We start from the raw sequence: 11,371 nt of genomic DNA, 5'->3' as shown, positions 1-11,371 counted from the left end.
GGCTGCGGCTGCTAGATCTATTTTATTTATTGTATGGCATGTGTAGTGTAATCAGGAGATCGTAGGATTGCTCAGCAGCAAAGCAAGAGAGATTTGGAGGTGGAGTGCCATTGGCTGCTTCGGCATAGCAACCATGACCTTCCTTGGTGGTCTCCCATACAAATATTCACCAGGGCCAACCCTGCTTAGCTTCCAAGATCTGACAAGATCGGGCTTGCCTGGGCTACCCAGGTCAGGTTGCCAGAAATAAACATGGAGCCAAACTGGTAAGTCCCACAGCCTCCCACCAATAGGAGGCCTGGATTCCTCTGCCTTGGCATGACCTGCTACACCTGTGATGACAGCAAGGGGTAGTCCTACTCCTAACAGGCCTTGTTGTGCTGCATCATGCCGAAGCTGTTGCCGTTTTTTTTGGTGAGCCTACCCAAATGTACCTGAAGGACGAAGACGGGGAGCCCGTCGAGTTCCTCGATGACACTTCCGTAATATTCATTGAGAGCGAACACAGGCGCTTCGTCGTTTTTGTTCACAATGTTGACGATCACAATGGCGTAATCCTCCCACTTCCCATCCGAAGCCAAGAGGTGAAGTTCGTACAGCTGCAGTTGTTCGTAATCCAGCGGTTGGGCGATGAAGATGACTCCGGTTTCTGGCTTGACATCGAACACTCCCCCAGCGTTCCCAGCCGTTATCTGGTATCTTAATTTGGCATTGGCCCCTGAAAATGCAACAACCACAGATTAGGCACTCCTGAGCATTCCTTAAGCGCAAGGGTAGTCAACCTGTGGTCCTCTAGATATCCATGGACTACAATTCCCATGAGCCCTTGCCAGCGTTTACTGGCAGGGGCTCATGGGAATTGTAGTCCATGGACATCTGGAGGACCACAGGTTGACTACCCCTGCTTAAGAGCATTCCAAATCTTTGGAAATGTTTAAGCAGAGCATGGATAGCCATCTGACGGAGAGGCTGATTCTGTGAAGGCTTAAGGGGGTTGGGCAGATTACAGTGGATGAGCGACAGGGTTGTGAGTGTCCTGCACAGTGCAGGGGGCTGGACTAGATGACCCAGGAGGGTCATTATGACTATAGCGATTATGATATAAGATACTGAGGTTTAGTTGTGTATCTCATCCCCAGATCTGGCTAGCTTCGCTGTGTGTGTTTGAGGGCCAGGGGATGGAATTCAGCCTGCTATTTTTGTAACTTTGATTGCTTATTAAAATCTCCTTGCGAGCAAGCCCGGATCTTGACTATCATTTACTTGGGATTGCTGTGATCCTTGGAGGCTTCTGGCCAGGGCTCCAAACATGGGCATAGCCAGGAACTTCCAGATCTATGAACACACTTACCTTGCCCCCACCTACCAGCTCTTACTCTCTTGATTTACAGCCAAAGCTAGAGATCCCTGCCCTCTCTAATAACCATTTCCAGTACTCTCCTTCCAGCTTCCTCCTCTGTTTTGAGAGAGATGTGCTGAATAACAAACACGGCATCATTCTCCTCCTCTCCCCCCCCCCCAAACTGAACTAAGGCTCATGCATGGTCTCCCATAAATAGAGTTATTTGGCATCAGTCTCACAGGCCCTTTATAAACCTCAGAGCCTGTCAAGTTCAGACAGAGTGAAGGCTTTCTGCAAAAAAAAAAAAAAAATAGTAGAGACATATGAGACGTTTTCCTTCCCGCTGCTGCTCAAATATATCTCTTCACTCCTGGAAAAAAAAAATCAACTCATTAATATTTCAGGTGCTGCTACAGGGAATTCCAGAGATTTACCTTCGTCTTCATCATTAGCGCCAACGGTAATGACAGTGGATCCCACGTCTCGGTCTTCATCTACATTAACTTCATAGACGCTCTGGGTGAAGACGGGCTTGTTGTCGTTCACATCACTGATAAAAACACGCACGTAGGCCGTGTCTAGAGAGACAAGAGATTAAAACACTCAGCTGTGCTCCTTCTGTCAGCTGCAATTCCTTAAACTGTCTAGCCGCACGTTAAATGAAGACGAATATCGCAGAGGATACGGAAAAAGGAAAGAACCCTTAGGGTTGTGGACAATTCATAATACCTACGTTCCTTCGGAAAGAAAAAGGGAAAAGGGGGGAAAAAGCGCTTGGGTATCAAATGAATGTCACATCCAATTTGCTTAAGCAGATAACGCGCTTCCCGACATCTATTATGACAATTGTATAGTCGTGTCGCAGCTTTCCTGTCCTGGAGACGACAGTGTCCAATTTTAACTTCCCCTTTAAAAAAAATGCAACCCAGTCAAACTGCTAATTGGATGCCTCGAAGAGTCTTGGCCTTATCTGTGGCCATGTCTGTTATGGACCAAGGTGGCCTAAGCAGTTCCTCCTTCAGATGGTTTATGCCGTTCACGAGCCCCGCACAGATAGGCCTCTGACTGTGTACAAGTCCATGCATGGTAGCCGATCCGTTATGGGAACATGTCTACTCCTGGGCTTACCTAACCTCTGCATGTTGGCTAGAGCACGGGAACAAGGGCCTGTGCATTCAGGGTTCAATGCATGCCAACCCGTGCTAGAAAGATAGTTCTCTCTCAAAATTAGTGGGAAAGGGATGCCAACCAAATAGATTGAAGTTACATAACTTCTGCTTTACACATGAACCAGGAATGTTCTGAGTGTCAAAGCAGATGGGTCTACCACTGAGACACAGTCCCTTTCAACACAGAAAACATGGGTGCAATTCCAATCCGCCACTGAGTGCAGGTTTTACCAGTGAAGAACAGGAATGTGTTTGGTTGTATCCAAAGAAAAGCCTCAGGATGGTAACTGAAACAGTCTCATTGTAACTGAAACGGTCTTCATTGTGACCGACAAAAAGCCATCTTGGTGTAGTGGCTTCTAAGAGCAGTGGCTTCTAATCTGTTGAGCCTAGTTTGATTTCCCCACTCCTCCACATGCAGCCAGCTGGGTGACCTTGAGCTAGTCACAGTCCTGTTAGAGATATTCGCACAGAGGAGTTCTCCCAGAGCTCTCTCAGCCCCACATACCTCACAGGGCATCTGTCGTGGGGAGAGAAAAGGAAGGTGATTGTAAGCTGCTTTGAGACTCTTTCTAATAGTGAAAAGAGGGGTATAAAAACCAACTCTTCTTCTCCAAAGAGAGCTTTGACTTTTGAAAACCTATACCCTGAAATTCTTGTTGATCTCTAAGATGCTACTGGACTTGAATCCAACCCTTCTGCAGCAGACCAATATGGCTACCCTCCTTTAGCTACTAGGCTACTATCACAACTCAGAAGGCCAATTACTGATTTCCAAAAAAACTTTCTTACCGGAATTGGGTTGCCCGTGCTTTCCAGGACGAGCCGATTCCGAGCCGTCAGTTGACTTGACTTCTAAGAGGTAGGATGCTTTCTTTTCCCTATCAAACACAGAGGTAGTATAGATTGAACCCGTAGTAGGGTCCAAGCGGAAAAACGTATAGTCCCCATTGCGATCGGGTAGCAAAGAATAAGTGATCTGAAAGATGAAGAGAGATGCGGTCTACAATGAATTCAGATTTTGGCCGGGAGGGAGGGGTTTGGTGATTTCTTTAAGCCTAGGTAGGCTTAAAATAGACAAGTTATCCAGCAAACCCACAAGTGCACATACACCCTCACCAGCCCATGGTTTTCTGGACACTACTTCTCACTCCCAACCCAAAGGAAGCACACCGCCTTGTGTCCTACTAAGGACACAAAGCATATCCCTCCGTAGGTCTCAAACCAGGGCTGGAATCCACCAGCATCCAGGAGCAGATGCCTACGGTTGACACTTTCCCCAAAGAGGAAGGTCCATGAGTGGTTGGCGGCCCATGGTAGCATTCTCCCATTCCCTCTGGGTGGCAGAAGGAATGGAGGAGCCTCTACCACCACCTCTGGCAGGAGCACAGTATGACACCAGGAAGGTCTTGGATCCTTGCCCGATCTTTGGCCCTGCACAAAATGGGACAGGGCAGGCAATGGTAGGCTCTCCTGGGTTGAGTCAGCCTGGCAGAGAATAATGCCACCTGTGAGCTTCCAGCTGCAGATGGTGACCCCTCAATGCTGACCTTGATGGTAATTTTTAGCACTGCGATTCATTCACTGATGCCAAGCACAAATTCAACACTCCTAATTTTTTTCCCACTCACCTTGCCATTTGGGCCAAGGTCAAAATCAGTGGCAGAAACCTGCAGGACTGAAGTTCCAATCTCTGCTCCTTCTGTGACTGAAGCTTCGTAAATCGAGGAAGTGAAGAAAGGGACGTTGTCATTGACATCTGGAAAGAAATGTTTTAAAAATTCAAACCAGCAGCCTACATATTTAACGGTTAACATGCTTGAGATTTGCTTTTTCGATAATGCTGCTCCTTTCCCAGGACTCCATACCCTTAAAAACAGTAACCCAAACAATTAGGACACTGATTTTGATTTATTAAATAATGTGCCCTTTGAGTGCAATGGATTAAAATGCGGATCTCCCGTCATTTGCTGTTTTATGATGTCTCCAGACGAAAATTGGTTGCTACTTGGGTTCAGAAGCCAAGAAACCTACCCATTATGTTTTGGCCTTCACAATAAATGACAGGTTTCCTTTCGTAACTAGTTTAGTGGCAAAACAGGCAGCATCAGTAACCTGTAGCAGATTTATCTTCCTCGACGTCCCAGACTACAAAGGTTACTACCCTGTCTACATGTATACTTTATATTGATGGGTCTCCTGGATGCACATTTTCTGATCTGTTGTGTTAGCCTCAACACATTTGTCCCTGCCAAATCGGCAGAGTTGAAACAGTTGACCATGAGTTACTGCATTACCCTTTATAACTTGGGGTAGTGGTTAAGAGAGGCAGCCTCTAATCTCGAGAGCTGAGTTTGATTCCCGCACTCCTCCTTCACATACAGCTAGCTTGATGACGGGGGCTAGTCACTGTCCTGTGAGCTTTTCTCACAGAGCAGCTCTCTCAGAGCCTTCTCAGCCTCACCTACCTCAAAGGGTATCTGCTGTGGGGAGAGGAAGAGAAGGCAATTGCAAGCCGCTTTGAGACTCCTTCGAGTAGTGAAAAGCAGGGAATAACATCCCATTCTTCTTCTTCTGTGTAATGACATTCGGTCTCTACATCTCTCCAACTTTATCAAATTTTCCAGGCAGACTTGATGAATTTTACATTTCTCTCCTCCTCTGCAATTGTTCTAATGAGACTAGCTTTAGAGAGGCCAAATTGAGCACTTCAGCATGTTCAACAAGGAAGCAGCCGGTTAAGCCTTTTTATTAATTATGTCTGTACTATTGAAATCAGCCCTTTGTGTGGGTTTGGAATTTTATTGTATGTAGATGTGCTGGCAACTGCACATCAATCGTGGATGATCTATTATTGCAATGAATAAATTTTAATCTTTAACTATTATAACAGCGTCACCCACCTGTCACGTTAACGTAGACGGTTGCGAATGCTGCTAATGGAGCTGCGGCAACGTTCTGGGCCCGAACCTTCAACAAAAAGGTCTTGGTAGTTTCGTAATCCAGAGGTTCGGCTACAAGGATGGATGCGGAGCCATCCTCTCTGTTTGGAGTCAGGTAGAATCGGACCGGCATGTTGGTCTCTGGAACGAGGCCCTCTTCGAGATTGTAAGTGATACGCGGGTCGCCAAGGATAGACGTGGCTTTAATGGTCTGCGTGGTTCAAAATGGTCACAGAATCAGAAGTTGCATCCACCATTGTATCAAAACTGGAATACACTGGAAGTCTTCAAGCAAAGGTTGGATACACACTTTACTTGGATGCTTTGGGATGCTTTGGGCTGATCCTGCGTTGAGCAGGGGGTTGGACTAGATGGCCTGCATGGCCCCTTCCAACTCTATGATTCTATGATTCTATGAAAACAACCCTGTGCAAAAAAATACCCCGGATGGAAAAGTTCCCTTTGCTCCAGTTGAATGGGTGGAACATCTGACTTGGTACTGTTGACCCTGAATGTCAACAAGTCTCTAAACAGGTCCAAGAGGCAGTGGGGTCCAATGGCTAGGGTAGGCTGTCTCAACCAGGGTTTCATGAAACCCTGGGGTTTCTTGACGACCCTGGAAGGGTTTCTCTACTGGGTGGGAGTTAATTAATGTTGAATATATTTTAATGTATTAAACATTTATTTATTTATTGATTGATTGATTGATTAATTGATTGATTGATTGTTGCATTTCTATATGATAACTATAACATCATACACCGCCCTGAGCCAGCTTGCTGGGAAGGCAGTATAAAAATCAAATAAATAAACATAAATAAATGGGAACAGTAAATGATCAATTGATTGTTTGACTGGCTCCTGTATCTTACTTCTATGCCCCACTTCTCTGAATGGGCATGTCACCACTTCTGGAGTTCCCCTAAGACTGGAAAATATTTCAGGGGTCCCTCCATGATTATGGGGTTGGAAAAGGCTGAATTAAGTAAACAAACAAATAAATAAACTAATTCTCCAATCTCTCCCAGAATCTGAGATCACTCGCTTCAGGTACAAAACCGAGGCCTCCAAAATACAAAAGTCAGCTTTGCTCTGGGATCTAAGTGGGAACTGAAAACATCCACAGCTCCAATTATGAGTCTTTAAATGCATACGTTACTGAAAGAACAGAAGGAGAATGGTTTGGTCCCCTCTTGTGGGGATAAAAGGCTTGGTGCCAGAAACACAGTAAATTTAAACATAATTGTCTGTTATTAGAAAAAACTTCAAACTTACCACAATGGAGGTATCTCTTGTTGTGTTCTCCGGAATGACAACTTTGTAACTGTCCTTTTCCCATTGGGGGGGCTGGTTTTTCGTACTGGTGACTGTAATTCTAACCTCGGCCTTACTGCTCCTGTTCCCTCCGTCTGTGGCTATGATCTCTTCCGTTATGAAAGACTTCTGAGTCAGAAAAGAAAAATCACTACTTCATCAGACTTGATTCTGAATAGGGGAGGGGGGAATCTCAGCCTCTACTTAGATCATGCCCCAGGGCATCCGAATTTTGCAAAGTATTTTTCAGCCATTTTAGTTTGGGACATATTCCTGTACTCCGTTCCCAGTCCTGTTTAGGACCAGAGATCGCTTAGATCGCTTCCACCAAGGCAGATCTAACAAGGTAAGGCATAACAGCGATGGAGACATGATTGCAGAACCAACTCATTCAAGAAGAACAAGCACTCAATGGTTAGACATCAACCAGAGCAGTTACAAGGTCAAGGCATCCATTTCGGTACTTGGCATACATATTAAAAGGCTGCACGTTCCGTACCTGCAATATGGGCTGGCTTACGTAAACCCAGCCAGTGGTCGGATTAACCTGGAAGTATTTCATTTTGCCACCAGCTGCAGAATACGTAATTGCAGCATTTGAGCCGTAGTCATCGTCGTGAGCAGCAACGCGAAGGAAGCTCGTCCCGACGGCTGTGTCCTCTCTCAGGAAATCTGGGGGTGCAGACGGGACACTGTTTATTAGCATGATGGCACCGTAAAACGTGAAAGAGAACATATTAGGGATGGACCGGTTCTATGGCCGGTTAACTTCAAGGATCTCTGAATTAAGTCAATTGCTCTATTTCAGGCCCGGTTATGGAACTGAAATGGTCTTGGTCACCTTGGTGGGTGACTTGCACTGGAAAATGGAGTGGAGGAGTGAAACTGCATAAATTCTCCTGGATCTATAAGCAGGCTTTGAGGACCGCAGATCATGGCATCCTTCTGACGGCAGTTGTGCCGGTGTTATAACCCCACAGAGCTCAGTCTCAAAGTGGATATTTGCTCCAGGGGAATTGATCTGTATAGTCTGCAGACCAGCTGCAATTCTGGAAGATCTACAGGCCCCCGCCTGAAGTTGGGGAAGCCTAAACAGATACAGTCTCACTTTGCTTTTGTGCCACTGAACGAGACCAGCCTGCGATGATCTATTGATTTAGCTGATGAATAAAAAAAAAAAAATCAGAGTTAGCTCTTAATCCTGAGATCACAGAGCTGATAATTAGGCATTAAAAAAAGAGTCCCACATAAATCAGCACATCTATCAACAGTCAGTAATTAAAAGGCTTCTCAATTTTCAAACCCTCCTTTAATAGCAGTTTGAGCCAGACCAATTATCAGCTTAGAATTGCCATCAAAAACTTTGCCAGCTAATTTTGGCATAGCAAACCTCTCTTAAAGCAACAGAGTAAACCAAGCAAGGAGGGGGTGACCAACTGACAATCTCAGAGGCTGCGATTTAAGAGATGTTGTTCATTTTGCCCTAGCCTAGCCTAGCCTGATCTCATCAGATTTTAGAAGCGAAGTAGGGCCGGCCTTGCTTATACTATTTGGATCGGAAAATTAGAGGCACTACACCGAGGCAGGCAGCAGCAAACCACCTCTGAGTAGCTGAAAACCCTACAGGGTCACCATAAGTCAGATGCAACTTGACAGCAAAGAGAGAGATTTGTTTCACTGTTAAAGTTTAGATCTTTGTCTCCTTTGGGACACCGTAGCCTGTTGATGGGCAAACTGGACCCCGAAGTATTAGAGACTGAAAGAAAAAGAGCCAGAGTAGGAAGATGGAGGAGGAAGTAGAGCAGCAGCTGTAGGAAAGAAAGAGCAATAAAAGCTTGAGTGAAGAATCCTGCCTTCTGTTCTCACCTCTTCTGCACCATGCGTGGTGGAGAGCCAGCCTGGTGTAGGGGTTAAAGAGCGGCAGGCTTTACTCTGGGGAACCAGGTTTGATTCCTCATTCCTCCACATGCAGCCAGCTGCGGGACCATGGGCTAGTTATGGTTTCCTTACAGCAGTTCTCACAGAGCAGTTCTCTTAGGGCTCTCTCAGCCCTGTCTACCTCACAGGTTCTCCGTTGTGAGGGGAGGAATGGAAAGGCATCGGTAAGCTGCTTGGGAACTCCTTTGGGCTGATCCTGCATTGAGCAGGGGGTTGGACTAGATGGCCTGTGTGGCCCCTTCCAACTCTATGATTCTATGATTCTATGATTCCTTTGGGTAGTGAAATGCAGAGTGTTAAAAAAAAACAGTTCTTCTTCTTCAAGCTTCACTACAATTTACTCGATGATACCGAGTTGATCATCCACACATACCACGAAGGCTAAGTTAACCAAGTTGAAAGCGTGAACCACACCCTCCCCACATTATGGAACACTCGGCTGTTTGGGTAGCAACTTGAACAGGCTTCCTCGGGAGGTGGTGGGTTCTCCATCTTTGGGGATTTTTAAGCAGAGGCTGGAGAGCCATCTGACGGGGAGTCTAATTCTGTGAAGGCTCAAGGGGGTGGCGGGTGACAGTGGATGAGCGATAGAGTTATGAATGTCCTGCACAGTGCAGGGGGTTCGACTAGATGACCCAGGAGGTCCCATCCAACTCTATGGTTCTATGGTTCTATGAAAAAAACACGAAACAGAAACAGCCATACAAAAAACCCCACATAGACATCAGGTAAGCTCACACTCAGGGAAAGGAAACGTTATCCAATGATTCACAATTACATTCATAGTGGGTGTTTTCGAATCGGGGGCTGTTATCGTTAACGTCCGCGATGACGACGTTGATCTGGCAAATCCCAATGAGAGGCTCGGCGGCCTGATCCGTCGCTGTCACGGTGATCGGGTATTCTCGCTGCTTTTCTCGATCAAATATCCGCAGCGTCGTCAAGAGGCCTGGGAAAGAAGATTGCAAACAGAAGGAATGACATTTCGGCAAGGACCGGGCCGCTGTCGCCCGTTACAGTTTCCAGGTGACAGGCTTTGGAGAAAGTACAACACAAAACTCATCTAAAACCCATCAGGGAGGAAACGCAGGGGCAATCTTCTCACCTGCAGCTGGGTCGTTCCAAAACCCAGCTCTGCAAATGTTCCATCAAGGGAAAGACGGGATGTTCATGTTCTAAAAGGAAAACTGAACTGTGTAGAAGCAGGGATGCAAAAAAACTATGCATGTGCCACCAAGGCACAGCTAACCTGTGGCAACTCCAGCAAGGGGCTTTCAAGGCAAGTGAAAAGAGGGGGAGATTTGGCCACTGCATTCCTCTGCAGAGCCTTCCTTGGCAGTCTCACGAGGACCAATCCTGCTTAGCTTTCGAGTTCTGATGGGATCAGTCTACACCAGGCTGCCTTCCCTCTCACAAAAACTACACCGCCTGGGGAAATCCCAACTTGTTTGTTTCGATTACTGAAATTAACTTTATTGCAAAGATCTCAGAAGACCGAAAGACTTACGGGAACCTGAAATTATGTGACTGCAAACACCCAATACTCTTATTTCAGGGATACCACGACATGAATAATTAATTCCAGCTTAATTTCACTAGGCAAGCTCTGATTGCCTTTGTTGTACAAAGCGTTGTTGCTGTTCTCTTTTTCAATGTACTTACGTTGTGGTTATTTGTCTTGTGTAAAAGGAGGGGGGAAAGAAAACTCCTGACTTTAATGGTGTGCTGATGAGGGTTTAAAGTGGCCAAGACCGAGCAAGAAAGAGATGTTGGGGTTGTAGTGGACAGCTTAATGAACGTACATTGATACGGCTGCCATAACGATAATAATGAAATAGGTGCCTGAAGCACAAACTCAGAAGGATTGTGAGAGTCGTCAATAAAGTGCCCCCACAAATAAAGTGCCACTGCAAGTATAGCCCAAGCAAGACATAGCTGGAGTGTGTTTAGGGCAGTGGTTCTCAACCTGGGGGTCAGGACCCCTTTGGGGCTCGAACAATCCTTTCACAGGGGTCACGGCAGGGTAAGCAGCTTGGCTGGGGGGGTGGGGGGGCACCGCCACTTTAGCCGTGCCTCCTGAAGGCGCCTGGCAATTTATATACAATCATGATCAATGGGACACTTGCATAGTTTTATGGTTGGGGGTCACCACAACATGAGGAACTGTATTAAAGGGTGGTGACATACATTCATTCATTCATTCATATTTTTATGCTGCCCATACTTTATGGCTCTGGATGGTTTACATTGAGCATTGCATCAGGAAGGTTGAGAACCACTGGGTTAGGGGCTAACATGCCCAGCTGCCTCTTTCATTTACACTAGTGCAAGTGAAACTGCAGCCCAGAAGTTGGCCTTGCCTGTGTCGGGGTGAATGTTAAATGAAGGAAGGGCACCATCTCTGTGCATCAAGCCGTATTTCACCCTGCCGTTGGCGCCTTCATCTGCGTCTGTCGCCTCTACTTGTAACACAAACGTTCCCACAGGCTGGTTCTCCGGCACGGAGGCATGTTCCCGGTGATGCTGACACTGGCAAAAGGACATGAAATACATGTAAATACGATTTGACATGTGATGCAATCCTCTGGAAGCAAGAGCTTAGACCAACATCAAAAATTTCTGAAAAGTGCCCCGAAGAATGAGATAAAAGGAACGGGTTACTCTCC

At 46.2% G+C, this 11,371-nt stretch overlaps 1 protein-coding gene across 2 annotated transcripts in view; it reads right to left on the bottom strand.

The window, feature by feature from the left end:
• LOC143823587 (neural-cadherin-like) overlaps positions 1–11,371 on the bottom strand; it is an 86,617-nt gene that overhangs the window by 32,979 nt on the left and 42,267 nt on the right. For both annotated transcript variants that reach the window (XM_077310055.1, XM_077310057.1), the window contains exons 9-17: positions 11,066–11,234; positions 9,484–9,654; positions 7,267–7,439; positions 6,729–6,896; positions 5,415–5,664; positions 4,143–4,270; positions 3,304–3,490; positions 1,777–1,920; positions 435–718 (exon numbers count right to left, since the gene is read on the bottom strand). In XM_077310055.1, coding sequence (XP_077166170.1) covers positions 435–718; positions 1,777–1,920; positions 3,304–3,490; positions 4,143–4,270; positions 5,415–5,664; positions 6,729–6,896; positions 7,267–7,439; positions 9,484–9,654; positions 11,066–11,234 — 1,674 coding nt within the window. The remainder of the gene's footprint in view (positions 1–434; positions 719–1,776; positions 1,921–3,303; positions 3,491–4,142; positions 4,271–5,414; positions 5,665–6,728; positions 6,897–7,266; positions 7,440–9,483; positions 9,655–11,065; positions 11,235–11,371) is intronic.

The sequence above is a fragment of the Paroedura picta genome, chromosome 14 (genome assembly GCF_049243985.1).
Source record: "Paroedura picta isolate Pp20150507F chromosome 14, Ppicta_v3.0, whole genome shotgun sequence".
Taxonomy (NCBI): domain Eukaryota; kingdom Metazoa; phylum Chordata; class Lepidosauria; order Squamata; family Gekkonidae; genus Paroedura; species Paroedura picta.
This window is presented reverse-complemented; position numbering and strand designations above follow the sequence as displayed.